General features: G+C 42.4%; 1 protein-coding gene across 3 annotated transcripts; it reads left to right on the forward strand.

Annotated features, from left to right (window-relative positions):
- Window positions 1-49: 49 nt before the first annotated feature.
- On the forward strand, window positions 50-24205 carry RNF19B (ring finger protein 19B). Of its 3 annotated transcripts, XM_047726960.1 has the most exons (10): window positions 52-841; window positions 10059-10264; window positions 11435-11579; window positions 14214-14376; window positions 14821-14935; window positions 15974-16114; window positions 17275-17482; window positions 20180-20311; window positions 21109-21610; window positions 22879-24205. In XM_047726960.1, the coding sequence occupies exons 1-9, from the start codon at window positions 213-215 to the stop codon at window positions 21569-21571; spliced, it is 2202 nt and encodes a 733-aa protein (XP_047582916.1). In that variant the 5' UTR covers window positions 52-212; the 3' UTR covers window positions 21572-21610; window positions 22879-24205. The 3 variants fall into 3 exon arrangements, with proteins under 3 accessions (XP_047582918.1, XP_047582916.1, XP_047582917.1); XM_047726961.1 differs by lacking the exon at window positions 22879-24205 and having other exon boundaries at window positions 54-841; window positions 11438-11579; window positions 21109-21932; XM_047726962.1 differs by lacking the exons at window positions 20180-20311; window positions 22879-24205 and having other exon boundaries at window positions 50-841; window positions 21109-21932.
- The last annotated feature ends 471 nt before the right edge of the window (window positions 24206-24676 follow it).

Genomic DNA, 24676 nt, shown 5'->3' on the forward strand with positions numbered 1-24676 from the left:
CGGTGCGGGTTGTGAGGTGTCTCAGCGAAGCGCCTGCGCAGTGGGCAGCGGCGCGCGGGGCGGAGGCTTTATAACCACTTCGACGCTGCCGCTCGCTTTCTATCTCGGGGAGAGCGGCAGAGGCGGCGGCGGTCGCGGCGCCGGTTGAGGGGGCGCTGAGGCGGGAGCTGTGGCGGCGCTGGGCGCCCCTCGCTCCTCGGCCTTTGGGGGCCATGGGCTCTGAGAAGGACTCCGAATCGCCGCGCTCTACATCTCTACACGCGGCCGCGCCCGACCCCAAGTGCCGCAGCGGCGGCCGGCGCCGGCGCCTCACCTTCCACAGTGTCTTCTCCGCCTCGGCCCGCGGCCGCCGCGCCCGGGCCAAGCCGCAGGCCGAGCCGCCGCCCCCGGCCGCGCCGCCGCCCGCCCCGGTCCCGGTCGCGGCCCAGGCCCCGCCGCCCGAGGCGCTGCCCACCGAGCCGGCCGCCGAGGCGGAGGCGGAGGCCGCGGCGGAGGCTGGGCCCGGGTTCGAGGATGAAGAGGCGGCGGAGGGCGGCGGCCCGGGCCCGGAGGAGGTGGAGTGCCCGCTCTGCCTGGTGCGGCTGCCGCCCGAGCGGGCCCCGCGCCTCCTCAGCTGTCCGCACCGCTCGTGCCGGGACTGCCTCCGCCACTACCTGCGCCTGGAGATCAGCGAGAGCCGGGTGCCCATCAGCTGCCCCGAGTGCAGCGAGCGACTCAACCCGCACGACATCCGCCTGCTGCTCGCCGACCCGCCGCTCATGCACAAGTACGAGGAGTTCATGCTGCGCCGCTACCTGGCCTCAGACCCTGACTGCCGCTGGTGCCCGGCCCCCGACTGCGGGTGAGCGCGGGGGCGTGGCCGCCGGGGCCCGGGGCTGCGGCGGAGGGGACCCGGGTCGGGGGACCGGACCCCCATCCCGCGGGTGGCCGACCCGGAGAAGCGGTCCTCGGGGCAGCGTGTGCGTGTGTGTGTCCCAGCACTGAGGGAGAGGTGAGGGCTGAGCTGCGGGAGGGAGGAGAAGGCGGCAGCTGCGGCGGGTTGGTAAGCGGTCACAGTCCGCAAGCCCAGAAGAGCGGGGGAAGGCACCCGCCACCCGCCCTGCCCCCGTGCTTGAGGTGGGGGCTGAGCCTTCGGTAAGGGGAAAGGAGCTGTCCATCTAGTCAGGAGGCCGGGGGAGGCTTTTAGGTGGGGTGCACGCCCCTCTGTCCAGAGGTAGGGGCCATGTCTTAATGAGGGCGGGGAGGGGATTAGCTGGCAAAGGAAGAGATGAGAATATTCTGAGGGGCTCACAGCATTCGGAGGGGTGTGTCCCTTTGGCCAGGGGCAGACTTGAGCAGCATTGCCGGAGAAGGTGTGTTCCTCCTGACCACAGCTGCTGAAAGTTGGGAAGGAGATGATGGAAATATCACTAGGGGGAAAGGACAGCTCACTGGCAGCTCCGGGGCACCCTGGCCATTGTGTGCCTTCTGTGCCACGCTGTTGGGAGGCCCCATGTGGTTCTCACACTGCTGCCTTGGGCAGGGTGAGGAGTGGACGGACCCTTTCTTTGTCCAGAGAAGCAATGGGGCACTGAGAAGAAGGATGCCCAGACGCTGACACGGTAGGAGAAAATGTGTTACCCAGCCCCTCTGATCTTGAGTTCTTGACAACAGTCTTTTTAAGGCACTATGTATCCTGAATTTTTAAGGTCAGTGAGAGAATATGCATTATGTGCAGAGACAGAATACCACCAGATTTTACTCTCTAAAGTACTCAGTGGAGACCACTCTCCCACCACTTAAAAAAACATTGTTACTGTCAGTACATCCCATGAATGGCTGCATTCCGCAGGAAGAGCTTATCTGAGTGACTGGAAGTTCGGGGGTGGGAGGGAGAGACTGGGCCACTTACCAGTTCTATGACCTTGGGCAGATCATTTTATTCTTGTGTGTTATGTTTTGGGGACAGAAAGATGCTAGGGACTCCTTGCAGTGTGTGAATGTAATGCCAGTAAAAAAGCTGCATGGGCCTATGCTTCAAAGGAGTTAAGGGCTTTTAATTGTAGCCTATATACCAAGCCTGTTTTAAGATTTCCATGATGCGACTATTTGTCCCTTTCAAAAGAAGCTGTTTTAAGAGTGTCTAGGAGAGTAAGAAGAGTTAACTTCTGTCTTCTATTCTGCCAGACTTGTTTAGAGATGGGTGTGTTATTTAACCTCCCTGAGATGGGGTTTCTAAATTACTTTGAAGTGTTGTGGTCAAAGGTATGGTGTTTGTCTAGGGCAGATCACTTTCACTTTCAATTAATAAGTGTTGGAAACAACCTTGTAGGTTCTTACATCTGGTGGCCTGGTGATCTCACTGGCCTTAGGAGGCTAATGTATATGATAGGTTTTACAGATACTATTGGTCTATTTCCTGAACCAAAGGAATATTTACTTAAAACACAGCATGGTTAATTTTGGAATAGAATATTAACTCCTTTTTGAGATGTCTTTCCTTGAATTTTGGCTGAGAAATGTGGCATTGCTGATTATCTTTCTGGAAAAGTTCCCTTTTTGTTTTTATTTCTCTAAAGTCAATGACTGTCTTTGCTCACAACAATAAAAATGGACAGGAATTAATTTATCATCTTTGTGGCGACATCGTAAACCATTACTAAAAGTTAATGAAGAATTAAGGCCATTTCTTATTGTAGCCAAGTATTGGCTTAGTATCATCTAGAGGTTTTTTTTATTAGTTAAAAGCATTATACAAATTTTATATATATTTTTAATGTGTTATCTGTGGGTTTAAAGAAGGTGCAGTCTATGGAAAGAAAGCAAGCTGGCATCCAAGTATCCATGTACCAGGCGTACATAATTTAACTTAATCCTTACAACATTGTAAGATAGATTTGATTTCGTTTTATAGATGAGAAAATTGAAATTTAAATACATTGAGTGACTGTTCAGGGTCATATAGCTAGTGGGCGGTGGAACCAGGCTTGAAACACTGGTCTTAACTCCAACGAAGGCCAATGGTCTTTATTCTCAGCCTTTTCTTTTTAAAAAGCATGCACTTGTTGGCATTATTGGGGATACTGCTGTTTGTATCATTTTGTCAAATGTGGCCTAAGGACACATTTAAGAGAGCCATGGATCGGAAATCTAGTTTCTTTTCTGATACTTTTTGTATCACAGCTTCTTATCTACTTTATTTTTCTTATCTGAAATAGGCCTAATCCTTTCCTGACTTGAGAAGCTTAATGTTTGCAAAGTGTTTTGAGGTCTGCATTTGGAGGTGTTAGGTAAATCGGGAGTAACTTTAAAATTCTGTCACTTTCCAAACAGGTATCTGAGTTCCCTAGGGATGTGGCCAATGGTTTTGCCACCTCTCTTTAATGCTGGGAGAAAAACAGCTTGTTTGTTTTGTTTTAGTCAAACTGTCCTATTCTCCTGTGTCTGGTAAAAATCATGGATGAGCAGTAAGTGTAATTCCTAGTTGTCTCTTCTTCTTGTACCTGACCATCTTTTCTTTACTCGCAGATGAAGTTCTTACAGCCAAATTTATCAAGAACTCCCTTCTCTCTGTGTGTATGTGTATGTATTTGGCAGGGTGGGGCTCGATGCTCAGTGGGGAGTCTTCTTCTCCCTCTGCCCCTATCTGTGCTCATGCTCCCTCTCCCTCTCTCTCTCAAATAAATAAAATATTAAAAAAAAAAAGAAGAAGGGGGCACCTGGGTGGCTCAGTGGGTTAAAGCCTCTGCCTTCGGCTTAGGTCCTGGGGTCTAGCCCGGCATTGGGCTCTCTGCTCAGCAGGGAGCCTGCTTCTCCCCTCCCCTCTCTCTGCCTGCTTCCCTGCCTACTTGTGATCTGTCTGTCAAATAAATAAATAAATAAATAAATAAAATCTTTAAAAAATAAAAAAAGAAGAAGAAGAATTGTATTTGGCAGGGTGAAGGGGGCATGTAAGTGGTCTTACAGAGTTCTGGCCATTAGTTTCACTGTGATTATGATAATGAGAACACTATATATTAAAAGATTATTTGTTTACAAAATATTTATAAGCAGGGTCTTGAATTTTTTTTCCCATACTTGAATATGATCTTATTTTATTCATAAATAAGAGAACCAATTTCAGTGGGGCAACATTTACATTACTGTTTAATATTAAGTACAATATTACCAAGTATATATATGTATATATATTTTTTAAGATTTTATTTATTCATTTAACAGAGAGAGAGACACAGAGAGAGAGAACACAAGCAGGGGGAGTGGGGGAGGGAGAAGTAGGCTTCCTGTTGAGTAGGGAACCGGATGGCAGGGTTCAATCTCAGAACCCTGGGATACTGACCTGAGCCAAAGGCAGCCACTTAATGACTGAGCCACCCAGGCACCCCTTACCAAATATATTTAAAATTTACTTTCAAATGAGATAAAATTAACTCAAAATACAAATAACTGATATTTTTATAGTTCTTTGTAATCTTCAGACTGTAAGGTCATTCAGGAATAATTTTAGTTTCATACAGGTGGATGTTGGTGGTAAACCTATTTTATAAAGGAGAAACCAGTTCAGAGAAGTTACAGTGTGGGCTTCAATGTCTCACAGCTAATAAATGGTGCGGTTGATACCCCTTAGAGTCTCTGCTTAAGCATGAGTCTTCTCAGAAACCCCCACAACATGTAAATATATAATGTTTTCCTCTTAAGTACCCTCTTACCAATCTTTAAATACTTTCAGAATCTCTATGAGGGATGAGCAAAGGAGGCAACAGAAAATTTCTTGGTGTGCAGGGACAGATCTTTTGTGCAGATGAATAGGTGATAAAGCTGTCTTGACCTCAATTCTTTGTGCAAGTCCACCACTCCAGCCTCTCTTTGCTGGCACTTTCTCTTACAGTCCCCCCTCCTACCTGACCCAAACAGGTAGTATCAGCTTTTGGCCTTCCTGGACAACTGGACTGGACCATCCCGTGAACAGGAAGCTTCAGTTCATCTCTAGCACATTTATGAGGGAACAGCTCCTTGAGCAAGATAAATTTCTCAGTCAGTGAAAAAGGAGGTTATTTTCCCCTCTGAAGCCTTCCTACATCCTCTCTCTCTCTCTCTTTCTTTCTCTCTGGTATGACATTTAAAAAATTGAGATATATGTGATCTAGACATCTCTTAATTTAGCTCTGTACCTTCTATTTCACAACTCTTCACTCTATCCCCATCCCTGCACCTGCCCATCTGCATTCCAGCTCCATATAATTTCCCATATTTGCCAGTGTATCATTCTAAAGTGGAAGATTTTATATCACTCCCCTGCTTCAAACTGTTCATACCTGCCTATAAAATGACTTCTTATGTCTTTAAGAACTGATTATTTATATGATATACCCTTATAATTTAAACCCCTTTACGGTCTCCTACTATCTCCTACAATCTTTTTTTGTCTGATTTTTTTTTCCACTTACATCGATATTTTTCCACTTAAATCGATATTTTTCCAGTGTATATTTTGGTAATCCTGGAAAGGAAAACATTTTGTGATCAAATAAGCTTGGGAAGTATTGGATTGAACAAAATTTATTTCTGAGCTTTTTAGATGCTTTAAACATGCTAATATACACTATAGTAAATTTTGCTAATGCTAATATACAGTGTAAATCTTCAAATCTTCCAAATTTAAATCAACAGGAAACACGTTTTTGTTTTTTCTGTGGCACCTTACACTGACACTTTCCCTGACTATTTACAGTTTTCTAAACTTCTTTAACAGTAAATCTGTACAGTTACACTGGCTTCTGTTAGTGTCCTTATTTAACAGTGAATCTTGTGCTCTGAATAGGTTGAGAGTTCCTTTAGCCTAGGTTATCCATATTCCAACTTTTTCTACAATCCTTTTTTTTTAAAAGATTATTTATTTATTTATTCATATGACAGAGAGAGAGAGCCGCAGGCAGAACAGGCAGAGGGAGAAGCAGGCTCCCTGCTGAGCAAGGAGCCCCATGTGGGACTCCATCCCAGGACCCTAGGATCATGACCCAAGCCGAAGGCAGATGCTTAACCAACTGAGTCACCCAGGCGTCCCTTTTTCTACGATTCTGTGAACAAAATTTTTCAATTAAATCCCAGAAGAATGGGATAGTTGAATTTTGATGAGGTAGGTAAAGAAAATGAACAGCACACTTTTTGAAAGAGAAACAGATAATGAGGGTGGAGGGCAAGAAGAGGACAGACAGATGATCATTCAGTAGACACTTTTGAGAATTAAGTAATGTTGAACCTTAAGTGAATATTGGGTATTACAAAAAGGACTTAGACATGGTCCTCTTGACAGGGGGTTTGGCCTGTTAGAAGAGATTAAATAGATAGATATAGATAACAGATTATAAATGCAATATAATACATATTAAAGAAAACACAAATGCTCTTAGAGGGTAGTTAAAAGATTTTACATGATGGTGTCAAGAAAGATTTCACAGAAGAGGTAATATTTGATCTGGGCATTGAAGAATGTAAGTAGGAATTCATACCCAGCAAACAATGATTCAAGTAGAGAAAAAAAGCGTCTTAATTCAGAGTGTTTTGAGCAAGTGCAGTTGCAGTTGTACTTGCAGTTGCATAGAGGTATAAAAATATAGTAGTAAGTCTAGAATCTAGTTTGGATCCATCTTTCGATACACAATATGGAGAGCATGATCTGGAAAGTAACTAGAGATCAATCTGAAAAGGTAGACTAGACTCCAGTTGATAGACTTATCTAAGCCCTGCAAAGAAGTTTCGGTTTGAAGGACTTTTTTTTCTTTTTTGTTGAAGGATTTTAAGTAAAAGAGTTACATAATGATAGATAACCTTCTGAAGTTGGAACTTGGAGTGGGGAATAAGGAGACCAGATATTAGTCTCTTGCAATTGTCGTATTTCTACTACCCTTACACATGCTCGGGGTCCATTTGTAAATGAAGTTATGTGGCCGAGAGCTAGAAAGTTCAAACATTGTTTAGGAACACATTTGTAACTACTGGGGTCCGTGAAAGCATAATCAAATTCATAATGGATTTTTTTTTTCCTCCAGGGCTAAAGTTAGTTAATGCTGTGGTCTAGCCTGTCACATATTATGATATTTCTGAATACTTAGGAAATTAACAAAATTAATAAATTTATATAAACTTAAGGGGAAGGAAAATGATACATCGGGTTTTGTTTTTTTTTTTTAGCAGCATGTAATTTCCACCTCCTTCTATTTAGCTGCTGCTGCTTTCTCTCCACTTATTTAGCTTCTAATTAGCAAACCTGAATGCTTGGTTAAACTAAGAGCAGGGTAGGAGAGAGGCTCCAGGGTAGGTCAGGGAAAAGAAGGAACAAACAAGATTGTCAAGGCAGTTTTGGTCTCAAGGATGAATTTTTTTCAACTACCTGGGGAAGAGTACCCCATTCAGAATTTAGGAGTTTGCTTCTAAAATTTTAGACAAAATTTGAGGTCTAAGTTATAGTCCCTGGCACATAGTAAACCAGTAAATACATTAGTAAGATTTAAAGATTGCTTTAGGGTAGGCCCAGGAGAAGAGTTAGAATGGCCTAGGGAAAATAAAAAAGCTAATAGAGAGAGTCTCTATCATTCATTTGAACATGAATCAGTATGCTAGACCCTGAAGATTAAAACATTGGTGATACTTTTCCTTGAGTCTAGTCTGGTTGGGGAAGCACACATATAGACAGATAATTATAGTATAATGTGATAAGTAGTATAAAGTAATTGTACATAAGGCATAAAGTAGGCAACCAGCTACCTGGAGAGGTTAAGTGGGTTTTATAGGGAAGATGACATTTGAGCTGGTTCTTAAATGGATAAGTATTTGCCAGGGCAAGAAGAAAGGAAGGAGCATTCTAGGTAGAAGGAGTAGATTATGTAAAGGCCAAAAGTAGGATTAAAATGTGCTATATTTTTATACCATACCTTTCAGGGCAAGATCTCAAATGCAGTTTAGAATATGGTTACACTTGAAGGTGGCAGACACCTATGCCTCCATTTTTGGGATAGAGGTTAAGGCTTGGCAATTTAAATTAGCTCAGTGTCATGCAGTATGAGTCAGGGGCAAGAAGCCCAGACCAGGTACCCAAAAACAGGAATGCCAAGTCTCAGTGCCCTGAGTAATTCTGTGTCATGGTAATAGATCTTTGCATGTTCATGAGTATTTGGGATTATTTTACTTGCTTGGAATCAAATTCCACACCCAAAAGTGACATTATCAATCTTGTCAAGTGTTCTTAAAAAAAAAAAAAAAAAACTGTTAATAAATATTTACTCCTACCAGGTGAGGTAGGAATAGATCAGGAAATGTTCAAGGCTTCCTGTCTATGTAATTTGTATCATCAGCAGTTGACTTAAGTAAGGTACTGAGATCATCCAGTACCTTTCCCATTTAACACAAAATAGCAAGCAGGTCACTTTCTTTAGGAGAAACATTGTTTATCTGTAGTAGCTATCTTGCAGCTAGGTTGGGTAAATTTGCTCAGAACTCCTACAGGATATGAATCATTTGCATTCGTACATTGACCTATTCTCACTTTGCTCTTTCTGAGGAAGAGTTTTAGTACAGACTGTATTATATAACATAAATGATATGTCATCGATATTTTCAGTGTCATTCTCAAATCAATCTGCAGAATCTATAATAAACCTGAGAAATCGTGTTGCTGTTATGAACACCTAATGTACATGCAAATAAACAGTAGAATAAATCCAAGAAAATGTTGTTAGCCTTTTTTTATAAGTTGCTTGAGGTCTTTAGCTATTGGAGGAGAAAGTGGAATAGGGGACAAAAAAGCCCAATGGCAACACCTAAGCCTACAATCATTGACCTGTTTAAAAATTATTTGAACTTGGGACACCTGGGTGGCTCAGTCAGTTGAGCCGCTGCCTTCGGCTAGGGTCATGATCCCAGAATTCTGGGATCGGGTCCTGCCTCGGGCTCCTTGCTCGGCGGGTAGCCTGCTTCTCTCTCTGCCTCTGCCTGCCACTCTGCCTGCTTGTGCTCTCTCTCTCTCTCCCTGACAAATAAATAAATAAATAAATAAAATATATATATTTTTTAATTTAAAAAATTTGTTTGAACTTTCACAGCTGCTATTTTCCCTTATTTGTTTCTTTAAATTACTTTTTAATTTTTTTTAATCTTCAGTGTTCACTTGTTAGGATAATCTGAACACTTAGTTGACATATTTAGAACTAGTCAGAAGGGCTAGTTGTTGTAAATATATTGGATTTTTTGTGAGAGAGTAATTCTTGGAAAATGAGTGTGAATTATAAGAAACAGTTGATGTTGGTGCAGATGGATTCTGAGTTGCAAATCTTTACTAAGAATATGTGTCAGGAGAGAAAAGAAAGGGGAGGGAGATAATAGCCTCATCATGTATTAATTACTAAGGTGGGTGAGTGGTATTCTTGGATTCTGGAGCCTGTCAAGGAAGTAAATATTTCAAGGTATAGATTTGAGCTAAAAAAGGGGGAAAAAAATTGAAAGATAAAATGAGCTTTCAGTGGGAGAATTGATCATGAATCCATCTATGGCTATTGTCTCAGGCTGTGTGTGCTCAGACCAGCTTCATTGTGGAACTTAAAAATGAAAAAGTATAATTTAGTTTCACATACTTTTGTTTTACAAATCTTCTGTCCTTTAGTGTAACCAAATTCTAATCTCTCTAAATGTAGCAAACCATCAAAAAGCTATAGTTTTGTACCCTGCTACTTGTGAAATTTGCTGTGGTAAACTCCTTTTAAAGTAGCTTAAACTATAAAAAAAAAAATAAATAAATAAAAAGTAGCTTAAACTGTGACTGAATACATGCTAGATTCCAGCTAAATCTAGTATTTTGCCCTATTTTTCAGAAGGTAAATGATTTGTTTTTAGAATCTCAAGGAGAAATTTACTTTCTCACGCAGAATGTTTTACAGTTTGCTAGGCATGATTGTGTGTGGTTATGTTATGTGTTATATGTGTACTCTTTTCTCTCTATCATGTGTGGTGGTAAGGAGTGATGAATAATGTCTGTCTTGTTCCGATCACTCTTCCTTACTGATATCTCTTCCTTTTTCCTTACCCAGTTATGCTGTTATTGCCTATGGCTGTGCCAGTTGCCCAAAGCTGACCTGTGAGAGGGAAGGCTGCCAGACAGAGTTCTGCTACCACTGCAAGCAAATATGGCATCCAAATCAGACATGCGATATGGCCCGTCAGCAGAGGGCACAGACTTTGCGAGTACGGACCAAGCACACTTCAGGTCTCAGTTACGGGCAAGAATCTGGACCAGGTATTAGTTGGCATTGTCTCATTTTTCTCTTTATTTGATATTTTATAATGTGAGCCTAAAGCTGGGAGAGATTATTTTACTCAAGTATTTCCTGGGATCAGAGAGCAAAAATACTTGGTAATACATTCAATATTATATTTGATACGTAGCTTCTCTCTGACAACTGTAGGTTTTCCAACCTATAAATTGATAAAATTGGAATGCAGCAAAATTGAATTCTGTAGTTTCTACCTTTTTAATAATATGTCTCCTGTTGGAGAGTAATTAGGTCCTTTTGCGAAGGATTTTTTCAAAACTTTCATTGTGAGCAGAAAGACAATTAGTATTAAACCTCCACTGTTATCCTCCTAGTTTTAAGTGCATCACTGCTTTTGGAAGTAGGGCACAGATTTAAGGAAAGGAAATAATATTAGTATGGATTAATGATTAACCTTAAAAGGAGGAACCTTGGCAAGTCAGAGTAAACCCATTTAAAAATGTCAGTGGGTTTATTGCCTTTTATAAATGTATTTTATTTTACTGATGTCATTTGGGAGAGGCTGGTAGGAAAGATTTTACCATTCACTTTTTCCTGGCACAGCATAATCTCCTAAATTGTCATTTTAATAGGATAGTTTCTAGCTTGCTGTGAAAATTACTAGGTGTGTGCTACATAGCATACCCAATTATTTTTAGGTTTTGAATTTGAAAGTATCATGGGAGGGGTCTGTGGGTTCTGTTAACAGCACATCACAATGTTACTTGCTGAGCCTAAGAAATTAATTTCCTGAGCCAAACTTTTTCAAAACTTAAAGCCAATTCCAAGCTGCAGACTGTTCTTCCTGCAGAACTCTGCTTTGAGTTCTGCTAGCCTATTGGCTAGTGGAATTCCATTTTTCTTAGAACCATCTTTGTCTCTTTGTCTTCTTGTTCAGAATGTGGCTTAAGTGTATAAGATGCCAGTTCTGGGGATAGGCAGCTCAGTATAAGACAAGGATCCGTTTTATGAAAATTCCTGAGGTATAGACATAGCCAGCCTTTTAGTGAAGTGGGTTGCACAATTTGGAATTCTCAGCCAAGAGCTCTTCACTGTCTCCTCATTTTTTGTATATATATATTCCTAGGACTAATAAATCAAATTAGGTTTAACTGGGGGTATTTTTCTGCCCAATCTTCCTTCCCCCCCCTTAGCAGATGACATCAAGCCATGCCCACGATGCAGTGCTTACATTATCAAGATGAATGATGGAAGCTGTAATCATATGACCTGTGCAGTGTGTGGCTGTGAATTCTGTTGGCTTTGTATGAAAGAGATCTCAGACTTGCATTACCTCAGGTGAGATGGGAAATGTGTCCATTGCCTTATCGTCTTGTTCTTTTAATGATTTGGGGAAAAGGATGTCAAAGGGACACAGTTGTCTGTCCTCTCATTACAGTATAAGGAAGCTGTAAAAAGTTCTTCCAAAGCACTCCTGTGACCACGTTTTTCTTCAGTTCCAGCAACTTCCAGGGACTATTTTTATTACCTTCCAGATAGAGTTCAATTTCCCGAGTATGGCTTTGCCACAGTCTGGCCCTAATGTCCTTTTCTAGCTTTTTTCCATGTGTTTTTATACATGCTATATTCCAGTAACCTGGGCTTGCTATTCGCTCTGTCTCCTCTGGCTGTCTTTCTTGTTCATGTTCTTCTGTTTGCCCAGAATGCTTTCTGATCACATCACCCTCCCAGCAACCCCCTTTTATCTCAACCTGTTCAGTTCTTATTTACCCTTCAGGGGCCACTCAAATGCCATTTCATCTATGATGTCTTCCCCAGCTTTTTATGCCTCATTCTTCTGTATTGGCATTCCTTAAATGTTTCATTATAAACATCACTACTTTTACTTCATATATATGTCTAATTTTGCTAAACTGCGTAAGTTTATTAAGGTCAGAGTTACCTTTTACAGTTCCTTGCATGTAATGACTTTACAAAGAATTCAGAGTAAATATTAAAATATTGTCCTGAAGGAGTTAATATTTACAAACAACATTCATTGTGTGGATGAAATATTTTCATTTCCAATATAGCAAACAGTAGTTACTTACACTATACTGATTATCAGGGACACGGGTGTGTAAGACACGATCCTTTCTTTCAAAATTGCTTATCCTATCTAGTCGAGAAGACAGGACAAAGGGAGTGAGCAAAAATGGTTGAACACAAAAGGCGGAGTATAAAAGTAGCCAAACTCAAAGAGAATGAAACTGACATAAAGGGTATGACAAAGTGTTTTTATATCCTTCCCCATGAACATGGTTTACACTATCTATTGGATATGGATAGGACACAAGCCCAGAAAACTATTCAGATCTGTTCATTAGCTGCAGGGCATAGCACTTTTTTTTTTTTTATCATGAAAAAACTGTATTTAGATTTAGCCAGCTGGACTCAGTTTAGATGATCCCAATTTTGTTGGCAACATCCAAAGCATCATAGTCAGGGGCCAGCCGAACGTATGCCTTCTTCTCTCCATCAGGCCTCATTAAGGTGTTGACCTTGGCTACATCAATGTCATAGAGCTTCTTCACAGCCTGTTTGATCTGGTGCTTGTTGGCCTTGACATCCACAATGAACACAAGTGTGTTGTTGTCTTCTATTTTCTTCATGGCTGACTCAGTAGTCGGGGAACTTGATGATGGCATAGTGATCAAGCTTGTTTCTCCTGGGGGCGCTCTTTCGAGGGCATTTGGGCTGCCTTCGGAGACGCAGAGTCTTGGGTCGTCGGAACGTAGGTGATGTGCGGATCTTCTTTTTTTTGTGACTGTGGACGCCTTTCAGCACCGCTTTCTTGGCCTTCAAAGCCTTTGCTTTGGCTTCGGCTTTGGGAGGGGCAGGGGCTTCCTTCTTAGCTTTCGGCGCCATCTTCGTAAAAGGCAGGGCATAGCACTTTTGAATGAGATGTCAAGTGTGTAGGTTGTGCAGGATCCCAAGTAGTATATGTATCAGTCAAGGAAGCTGGATCAGGGATGCCTGGGTGGCTCCAGTCTTTAAGCTTCTGCCTTCAGCTCAGGTCATGATCTCAGGGTCTTGGGATGGAGCACCGTATTGGGTTCCCTGCTCAGCAGGAAGCCTGCTTCTTCCTCTCCCACTCCCCCTGCCTGTGTTCGCTCTCTCACTGTGTCTCTGTCAAATAAATAAAAATTTTTTTTAAATTATAATTTCACAGGCTGCACCTCATGACAGCTACTATTTCTTTTTAATTTAAAGATTTTTTAAATTATTTGACAGAGAGGGATCACAAGTAGGCAGAGAGGCAGGCAGAGAGAGAGAGGGAGGGGGAAGCAGCCTCCCCACTGAGCAGAGAGCCCGATGCGGGACTCGATCCCAGGACCCTGAGATCATGACCTGAGCTGAAGGTTGAGGCTTAACCCACTGAGCCACCCCAGCGCCATTCAAATAAAATCTTTTAAAAAGCTGCATCACAGGGGCGCCTGGGTGGCTCAGTGGGTTAAGCCACTGCCTTTGGCTCGGGTCATGATCTCGGGGTCCTGGGATCGAGTCCCACATCGGGCTCTCAGCTCGGCAGGGAGCCTGCTTCCCTCTCCCTCTCTCTCTGCCTGCCTCTCTAACTACTTGCGATCTCTGTCAAATGAATAAATAAAACCTTTTTAAAGAATTAAAAAATAAAAAATAAAGAAAAAGCTGCATCACTGTTGGGTTAGGGAGGACAGAGTTCAGTAGCAGAGAAAGGAAAAGAGGTTTCAAGCCTGGAAGCCTAGCTTTACAAACAAAAAGTGAAGGGCCCAGAGCTCTGATAATCAGACCTTGTCTTTTTCTCCCTTTCATGTAATATATTCATTTTCTATAACCTCTTGTAACTGTTAATCATTCTTATTGGAAAAGAAGGCTTTTGCTCTTATCAAGCCCTCTGGTGACAATAGCTGCATTTATAATATCAATACTAACTTGAGCATGTGTCATCTGCAGCCCCTCTGGATGCACATTCTGGGGCAAGAAGCCATGGAGCCGTAAGAAGAAAATTCTTTGGCAGCTGGGAACACTGATTGGTGCTCCAGTGGGGATTTCCCTCATTGCTGGCATTGCCATTCCTGCCATGGTCATCGGCATTCCTGTTTATGTTGGCAGGAAGGTAAGACATGCTGAATTCTGTGGGTGTTCTATCCCCAGGTTTATTGGTAAAGTTTTGAAGGAAATAGGGAGGAGTTTATATTTCAGAGCTTCCTGAAAACAGGCCTGTTCTTAGATAAAAATAACCTTAATTTTGTAAACGGATTTTCATAAACCCAAGAGATCTAAAAGTTCTTATTAGCATCCTGGGCCTGGTTTGTCTCAGTGACTTAAAGGTGAAATACTTTCCTCACAATCCTGAGTTACTTTGTCTCTCCTTGGATTAACTTTTTCTGTATTAGTTTATGTCACCCTGGTCTGTGTTAGGTTAAATTTGAGAAAGAAAGCCTCTTGGTGGGTAGGGGATATATTTTAATATAGTTAGAATATTCACTTGTCTTTTTCTAACCTGGCAAAAAAATTGATATCCTAACCTGCTGACCTGGATTTTCTTTCTTATTCTTAGATTCACAGCAGGTATGAGGGAAGGAAAACCTCCAAACATAAGAGGAATTTGGCTATCACAGGAGGAGTGACTTTGTCCGTCATTGCATCCCCAGTTATTGCTGCAGTTAGTGTGGGTAAGCTAGCCCGGACTGCGACTCTTCTCCTTCCTGCCCTCTCTCCCACCACACCCCCTACCTACCCAGCTTTCTGACTATAGCAGTTTAGCCGGCTGGCCAGATATTTCACATTGGAGGCTCCTACATTTTATGCCAAACCCACCTTGAGGACTAACTCTTTTAGGCACTATTATTAGGATTATCAGCCACACTAAATTGTCAGAGTTTGGGGTCTTTCAGTCCTAAATTTGTGCTTAGAACTCTCTGGCTCAGAGAAAATGCTAAATTAAAGAATATTACTTTAAGGCCTAGTTTTCACCTTTTATCTTCCTTCCCTATTTGCTAGGGAAACAACAAAATAAAATTACTTTTATTTTTATTTGTTTAATGCCTCACAGTATTTCGGAAGGCATGAGGGTTTGTTTTAGAATAAGAATATTATAACTAACATTTATTAAGGCTCTCCATGTACCAGGAGTAGTTCTGAATGTTTTGCATGTATTAATTCATTTAATCCTGATAGCAGTACGGTTGTAATAGAAAGGTGCTATAACTTGCTCAAGGTCACTTAGCTGGAACATGAATCAAGGCAATCTGACTTCAGAGCCTGTGCTCTTAACAGCTAAGTCATTCTGCCTCCACAGCAGTAAGATTTTGGAATTAACATTCTGGGGGGATCCTAAACCTCAGGAATCACTTACTTAATGTTTGAGTATTGATTGGTTCTTGGATTAGCATGTCAGTAGTGAGTAGAGGAGGGAAAACGAAAGCAGCACATACTCACTGTGCTGGGCACTGTACATACCTTCTCTTTTGATCATTGACAATCCTAGAAGATACATGAGATTATACAGCTAGTAAATTGGAGTCAGGATTCTAATCCAGGCCTTTTCTAATTCCCAAGTCCAGTCATCATTCTGTTAGACCCAGCTGCGTCTTTAGGGTAGCCATCTTCTGTCTTTCTTTGGCCCTTTATAAAGTGGTTTGTCTGTGCTCAGGCTGGGAAGGAGAATTTAGGGCAGTGACCTGCTGACTTGTTTCCTTCTCCTCCCCCAGGTATTGGCGTTCCCATTATGCTGGCTTATGTCTATGGGGTTGTGCCCATTTCCCTCTGTCGTGGAGGTGGCTGTGGAGTTAGCACAGCAAACGGAAAGGGGGTGAAAATTGAGTTTGATGAAGATGATGGTCCAATCACAGGTAGAGGGAGGTTTTTAATTTCCCTTTGAATTTTTGGGGCAGAAAATTCAGTAGATTTCAGCACATTTTACAGCGAGATTGTCATTGGATTACTTTGGATAATGAGCTTTGTAGGGGGTAAAGTATTTTTAGCTTTTCATTTCTTTGTTCCAGAGTTATTAGGTTAATTCCTCTGGTACTTGGCTCTGTGTGGCAGGTACAAACTAGTAGGATTCCAAGTAACTCCAAGTATGCTGGTAATAGTAGGGATTATAATAAAGTCTTATATCTGTACAGTACTTTATAATTTTCAGAGGACTTTACACAGTTATTATCTCACCTGGTTTTTACAATAGCTCTCTGAATAGGGAGGGCAGGGGCTATTATTATCCCCATTTAATGGGAACTTCTTTAAGCTTTTGTCTCAACATCTGTTAAATGGGTTTAAGAGCTTCTGCAGAGCTAGAACTGGAGCAAGTCTTTCAGCTTCTTTTTCTGTTCCCGTGACTTCCACTTTGATGTTTGCACTTTTTTTTTTTTTTTTTTTTTTTTTGAGAGAGAGACAGTGAGAGAGAGCATGAGCGAGGAGAAGGTCAGAGAGAGAAGCAGACTCCCCGTGGAGCCGGGAGCCTGATGCGGGACTCGATCCCGGGACTCCAGGATCATGACCTGAGCCGAAGGCAGTCGTCCAACCACCTGAGCCACCCAGGCGTCCCTGATGTTTGCACTTTACCATATTAACTAAGCTAGGGCACAGAGAGTCCCACAGGTTTTTGAAGCACCCTACTAGAATCAACACCTAATATGACCTAAACATGTTTTGAAATCTTCATGCTTGATTAGATGACATCTACGGTAAAATGGACAGAATAGTGGACTTAGAATAAAAAATGTAGATTCGTGGGACCAGGCATGACTTGGACATGTCATTTAGTTCTAAGCTTTTGTTTTCTCCTCTAAAATTAGGACTGTTACTGTGTAGTTATTGGGAAGATTAAATATTAACAATATGTTAAAACACCTGATATGTGGTAGCTACATATAGTAGCTGTTCATTAAGAGAGTAAATGAGTATTTTTCTGCATAAATATTCTCCACTCTGAAGAATCATTACAGGAAAATAATAGACTCTATTTTGATGTTGTCTTATCTTGAATTGAAATGTTTGGTTCCATCCCCAGTGGCTGATGCCTGGCGAGCCCTCAAGAATCCCAGCATTGGGGAAAGCAGCATTGAAGGCCTGACTAGTGTACTGAGCACCAGCGGAAGCCCTACAGATGGACTTAGTGTTATGCAGGGTCCATACAGCGAGACAGCCAGCTTTGCAGCCCTCTCAGGGGGCACTCTGAGTGGTGGCATTCTTTCCAGTGGCAAGGGAAGATATAGCAGGTAAGCAAATAGATAATTTCTGACAGAACCAGTTGGAATGATGAGAAATAACATACCTGTATTGAGCTGTGCTAGGCACATCTCATATATCATCTCATTTTGATGTAGTCATTAGTGGTTTGGTTTTTTGTTGTTGTTGTGTTTTTTGTTTTTAATTTTATAATGAGAAAATAGGCTCAAAACCTATACAACATTCAGTGTTCTTTCCACACTGCACCATAGTGGCTCCATATAAAGAGCAATCCTGACTTAAGATCTTCCCTCTACTACATTAGGTTGCCTGCTTCGGGAAGAGAAAGCATGCATTTCTGTAGAATTCCCAAGGCTGTACTGCCCATTAGGCTTGTCATTGACTTTCAATTGAACAGCATTTATACTGTATCTTGTTGGCTTATTAGTGCTGTCATCCTTATTACCTTCTTATTCTTATTCCCATTTGATAGATAAGGAAAATCAATTCTATGAATTTGTGTTGAGAAACTGTTTAAAGTTTTGGTTTTTGTTTCTTCTTAAAGATTTTATTTATTTATTTGACAGAGATTACAAGTAGGCAAGAGAGGCAGGCAGGGAGAGAGAGGAGGAAGCAGGCTGTCCGTGGAGCAGAGAGCACAATGTGGGCCTCGATCCCAGGACCCTGGGATCATGACCTGAGCTGAAAGCAGAAGCTTTAACCCACTGAGCCACCCAGGCGCCCCAGAGAAACTGTTAAGTTTTATGATTAAAAATGTTACAACTTGCTCAGTCATTTTACCAGTTAGATAAACCAGAATATATTCAGAGTAGCATAACATGTGTTATATGAGAAGCAGTTAGTTGAATAAAGAGAGACCTGCAGGTAGTGCAAAATGAGGTAAGGAAGTAGGAGAAATTGTTGCCTTCAGATATCTGAAGGACTTTGAACAGAAAGAAAGGCTTCTGACTCATGCCAAGAGGTAGATTAAGACAACTTGGCAGAAGCTAGAGGGAAACTTAATTTTGTTTCATTATAGAGAATATAAGAAATCTATATAAAAGTCCAAAGAAGGGTTGGATTACTTTAGAAGATACTGAGCTGCCTATCCTTGGAAGTGTTTAAAGAAAGACCAGATGGCCATTTGGCTATTAGAAGGAGTCAAGCAACAGATGACAGATGGACTGGATCCCACAACTGAGTGCCTGTCAGTCACCTGGCAGCCTCTTAAAAATAGATTTCATGATCTTATCCCAGAATTAATAAGTTGAATCTCCTGGAGTAGGACCTAGGGATCTGTGTTTTGAAAAGGTTCCCCAGGTGATTCTGGCAGAGTCGTTGCACAGGCTAGCATCAGGGAAGCACTTAAGCGATGGTGTTTGTGAAAGCTTCTTCCAATTCTGCAAGTCTGTGGAAGAGCTGAAACTAGAACCCAGGTCTCTGATTCAACACACTTTGCTTTTCACTGCCTCACTTTCTGGGGTCATGGCACATTCTTGAAGGGTGTCTTGAGGCTGGAGTTGCAGAGTGAAAGTGTAGGCTGTAGGACAGGGGTTGTTCGAATGTGCAGCTGAAGGCTGCTGCTGACCTGTCTGTGTCTCATAAATGGTCGTCTCTTGTTAGGGGATCCCGCCCCCACATGCCAGAGAATTCACTGCTGGGCTTACTTAAAATCATCACCCTTGTAAATAAGCAGACAGACATAATTGGAGACTGACTTGCTGAGACTGCAGCTTAGCCAGTCCAGCTGTTCCAGTTCTGTGGAAGCCTTTTAAAAGAAGTGGATGAGTCAGATGGGTTTGACTATGAAACCTATTAAGAGGAAATACTTAGGTATGCAGCAAACTGGTGTTAGAGCCAAAGAGGGAAATAGTTACGGGTTCTCAGCTTGGACACACCATTGGGAAAGTTTGCTGCTCTTGTGGGAGCTGGGATCCTCTGTGTCCTTTAATCTTGTAGCCTGGGGGTAATTTGATTGCTAAGTGTTTTGAGTTCCTGTATGCAAGACACAGAGGGTAAAGTGTGAATGAGATTTGGTCTCTCCTTTTTTTGGAGCTCACAGATGATTGAGGGGGAGATGTATAAATTGATTTAATAAATAGGTAGATGCTGTGGGAGCATTTAACAGGAAATGACTGGTTTGCTGGGAGAGTGAGGGGGATGATACTTCCTTTGTCGTTAAGGACTGAATATGAGTTTATCACACAGAGAAAAGAAACCTCCACAGAGAGGGAATAGCATGTCCAAAGTCATGGAGGTAAACAACTTATACAGGTGTGTAAGGAAAGAAAGAATTCAGAGTGATTATGATTTGAGACCTGTAGTGAGAGATGGAACTGGAGAGAGAGCTTGGAGGCAGATCAGGAAGCCAGGAGAGGACTGTTGGTGGTAGAGAGCCAAGAGAGGACTGTTAGAGTGATCGGGGCTTTGTCCACATTGGCACTGATCTAGAAGGTGTTGGAGTTGGACTTGCGGCTGCTGGAGCGAGAACCTAAGTGCAGTTTTCCAGGCAGGAGATGTTCAGTGCCTAAAGTTAAGTAGTAGCAATGGGGATAGAAAGGAGGGGACGATTTCAGTAGCTATTCAAGAGAGAAACCGTGTGGGCATCTATTTGAGCTGTTTGACAATTAGAGAAGATCAGATCCACTCAATTTGCGAGAGAATAATAGAAGAGATGCGTGCCAGGAAGCAGACTGTCTTGGAATACCCAGGTCTCGTATTAACTTGAACGTCCCCTCTTTACACAGGTTAGAAGTCCAAGCCGATGTCCAAAAGGAAATTTTCCCCAAAGACACAGCCAGTCTTGGTGCAATTAGTGACAACGCAAGTACTCGTGCTATGGCCGGTTCCATAATCAGTTCCTACAACCCACAGGACAGGTATGTGCACAGTCAGAGATGCCCAGGAGAGGATACAGTTTGTGGTCGGGTCCTAGGCCTTCAGAAGCTCAATGCCTCATGTTAGGGCTGTGTGTACCATCAGATGGGATATATAGCGTGTACCCCAAGTTCCCTGGGCAGGTTCTTGGTATAGGAGTGTTTGGGATCTCTTGATCGATTCTTCTTATTAGCACTTGATTTTTAGGTGTTTCTTTCTTTCTTCCTTTTCTTCCCTCCCCCCATTTTTTGGGTCTTTTTTGGCTATTGTATAATTATTCTCATGAAACTTGAGCTAGGTTGCTGTTCAGTGATGTCTGTGGGTCGGTGGCTTTTGCTCTCATGTCACCCTTTGCCTGTTGTGACTCCTGTCACCTAGTTCTCTTTATTTTTGAGAAGCTAGTGTAACTGATAGGGTGTGATTGCAGCACTCCCTCCTGGAGAGGTTCTGGTTTCTTCTAATTGTGACACAGTAGTAAAACACTATGAATCTTCTTTCTCTTTTGTATATTGAGTAAGATATTGGTGAGGGTCCAACCCTTAGTTGAATTTTGAAAGCTATTTTTTGGTTGTGTAAAGAAATTGGCAGAGGTGTGTATGTTCTTAATCATCAAAAGGAATCTAGTTCTTCTTCATCTTATTTGAGAGTTAGGTTAACTTTTTATTTTTGCTAAAAGTGAACTTTAGTTTACAGTTTACCTATGTTTTGGACTTCCTAATCCTGAACCCACAAACTGCTTGTACCCACAGGTATAGCATGACCCATACATGACTCAGCAAAGTGGATTTTGTCTCCACAGAGACTGCAACAATATGGAAATCCAAGTGGATATTGAAGCCAAACCAAGCCACTATCAGCTGGTGAGTGGAAGCAGCACGGAGGACTCGCTCCATGTTCATGCTCAGATGGCAGAGAATGATGAAGAAGGTAGTGGTCGTGGCGGCAGTGGCAGCAATGAAGAGGATCCCTCCTGCAAACACCAAAACTGTGAACAGAAAGACTGCGTGGCCAGTAAAGCTTGGGACATCAGCCTGGCCCAGCCCGAGAGCATCCGCAGTGACCTGGAGAGCTCTGATACGCAGTCAGACGATGTGCCAGACATCACCTCAGATGAGTGTGGCTCCCCTCGCTCCCATACGGCAGCCTGCCCCTCAACTCCCAGAGCCCAAGGTGCACCGAGCCCAAGTGCCCATATGAACCTCTCTGCCCCAGCCGAGGGGAAGACTGTTTTGAAGCCAGAAGGTGCAGAAGCCAGAGTATGAAGTGGAATGAATGCTCCTGTTCTGAGAAGCACACTTGTTGTAACTGCATCTTTTGGAATCTTTTTTTGGGGAGGCGGGGATTTATGTATTTTATTTCAAAGATTCTCTGGTCACAGGTTTTCCCCAGGGAAATTCTGAGAAATTTGCAATTTCTTACCAGAAAAAAACATGGAGATTTTTTCCCTTAGTCCTACCCCCCCCACCGCCTCCCTCCTATTTTTAGTTTTAATTTATTGGTTAAACTGATAGTGGCAATCCGTGAGGTGTGTCAAAGAGTGTACAGATGTATGTGTGTATATTGTATGTATGCTAACATATTACTGAAGGACACATTTTAATAAAGATTTCTGTCTTAATTCAACTCAATCTCATTTTCCTTGGCTTGGATAGTCCTCCAGAGCCAAGTAGTGAATAGACCACTTACGTCTTTAACAGTCTCTAGACCAGAGTTTTCCCAGTCCCAGGAAAGGATTATATTCTAATTCGACTGCAGTGGAGTCCTTTATGAACCCACAGCTCCTAGCCTGCCAGGAAGCAAAGGTAGCTTGTTTTGGACTGGGCTATCAGACTAAAGAATTAGCTGAGTCAGCCATATGGAGAAGCTGTAGATTACAATGAACCTTGTTTGCCCTCTAGAGGCAGCTGTGTAGTTTTGCTGTGAAAGCTTTATTTCTGCTCATTGTAGTCACTGGTAGAAATGCGCTTCATTGCGGGGAAAGGAGGTGGCTGTTCCAGTGGCTCTTCAGAGAGATCCTAGGGAATGGTGCAGGGTTACAAATTGGGGACAGAGTATTCTTACTTGCATAATCACCAAGCAATAACCCAGGTGTTTGTTATATTCTTCGGTACGCATTCCCTGTTCCAAAAATCTTTCTCCGTTTTGCCAATGTAGTTTAAGTAAGGGCCTAAGGAATCTGACTGAAATTTGTAATGAAAGGAGAAAGGAGACATGCCATTAGAATCTCAACATTTAATTTTATCTGTTCTTATAAATTCATCAGAATTGAGCTAAGTTAGTACTACTTGGGATTTTGGCTCTGTCTAGAATAATGACCTTAGCAAGAAAGCTCATACATAGTGTAGCAGAAAAACTAAAAGATTCATGAAACCTGATGTAAGATTCTAAATCTGGCAGTAACTTTGTGACTGTGAATCAATATCTATCTCATGCCCCTGATTTCCCACTCTTAAACAATATTTAAGGAGCTTCCAATGCCAGACTTCTAGCACCTTAGCCCTGGGCCCAGAGGAAGAGTTGCAAACATCCTTTCCCTGAGGACCAGATGGCTCTCTGTTTCCTTTCACAGATGCACCTGCTCCTTGTCTTGCTGACCTGTGCTTTACCACAATGAGGAGGATGAGTCTGGGCAACAACTTGGAAGATCCTTGTCTCTTGGGCACTGCAGCTAGACTGAGCACATTTCCCTGCACATGGAACAGGAGATGCTCTTAGTGGACTTTGCAGGTCTGTGGAAGAAAATGCGCTAAGGTCCTTGTGTGAAAAAGGGAACCTGTTGGAGAAAAGGGCAGTCAGTCTGAAAATCCCTGAAATGCAAATAACTCAAGATTACAATTCTCTTGAAGGCTCACCAGAACAGCAGTTAATTGGATAAAAGCAAAGAAGTCTTTTGGAGGGACAAGAGTTGGCAGCCAAACCTGTGTTGTTATCTCAGCTCCACTTCCCATTGTGAGACTTGCTTCTGATCGGCTTTCGGCTTTCGCTTAGCCAACGTGGGGAAAACAATCCTTAACTATGGGGTCGTAAAGTGACATGGTGTACTGAAATGCTTTTGGTGAAGACCCGTTGTTTTTTTCCTCCTGCAGGAATAAGAAGAAATAAGGGAGATTATGAGTGTCATCTAAGAAAAGCCCAGAACTCTAGACCAGAGGCTATGAAAAACCTAGCTTATTCTAATCCTTTGCAACTCTCTTGCTGTAAATCCTAGATATTAGCAAGGATGAAAAAGCCCTTTGGCGCCACCTGGAGGACACCATGAGTAATGCATTGGAAAAGTTCTCCCTTTAGAAAATGGGGAAAGTAACTTCCTCTTTGTACAGCATTCATTCATTTTGAAATGCCTACATTTCAAGTGTGGAATGCAGCAAAGAAGAAAACACGAAATTATCGTCCCCATGGAACTTACACTGTAGTGGGGAAAGACCATCAGATCTACAGCCTGGATGAGGATAAGTGCACTGAAGAAAACAAAGCGGGGAGAGGGAAGAGAGAATGGTAGATGGTGCTACTTCAGATGGTAGTATAGGCTTTTTCGTAATTTTATCAGAGTCCTAAGGGGATTGAGAAAGGACCAAGCGAATATCTAGGGGAAGAACATACCAGACAGCAAGAATAGAGTGCAAAGGCTCTTTGGTGGTACATACTTAGTCTGATTAAAACACACGAACACACACACAGCTTAGAGACCTGTATGACTTAGGGATGCGACTCTGAGGCCAGGCAGAAGGTAATCTTTAAAGCCAGACAGATGGGCTGCTTGCAGTCAACTTTCAAAGGGGCTAAAACTGAGGCGGGGGTGGGGGTGGGGGTCTGGTCACCAGTCCTGCTTGATGGGCTAACGTAAAGAAATTCATGGATATGGTAAATGGGTACTTACTCACTCTGACCCTTCCTAATATTATTGTACTAGTACTTTATTGTACTCCAGAGGCTGGAAAGCTAAAAACTACACGTCTTAAACTTCCTTAAACCAAGGTTCTGAATAGTTTAAGTTTTGCCAATTAAATGAGCAAATAAGATGTGGAAGAAGAAGTGATAGAGGGATCATCTTCAGCTACTTTGACTGGTTGCTACTGCAAGGATATAGAGACCTTAGGTTTCTCTTCAACGGTATTCCAGTATCTTTCCATAGTTTTTTGAAGGAAGGGCTTCCTGATCCATAAATAACAGTGATGTGTGTTCTTGTAGTCAGCCTGTGGTGGCCTCCTGATGCCTCGTGTGGATGGTCGCAGACGTAACGGCTACCAGGGTAGACAGAATTGTCAGTTTTTCCTGGAAGTCCAGCCCAGAGCCCACTTGCTCAGGCTTTCCAATGCTTACAAGCACCTAATTTACTTGTACTGAATCCTTTTCTACTTAAAATAGGT

The sequence above is a fragment of the Lutra lutra genome, chromosome 4 (assembly GCF_902655055.1).
Source record: "Lutra lutra chromosome 4, mLutLut1.2, whole genome shotgun sequence".
Classification (NCBI taxonomy): Eukaryota; Metazoa; Chordata; class Mammalia; order Carnivora; family Mustelidae; genus Lutra; species Lutra lutra.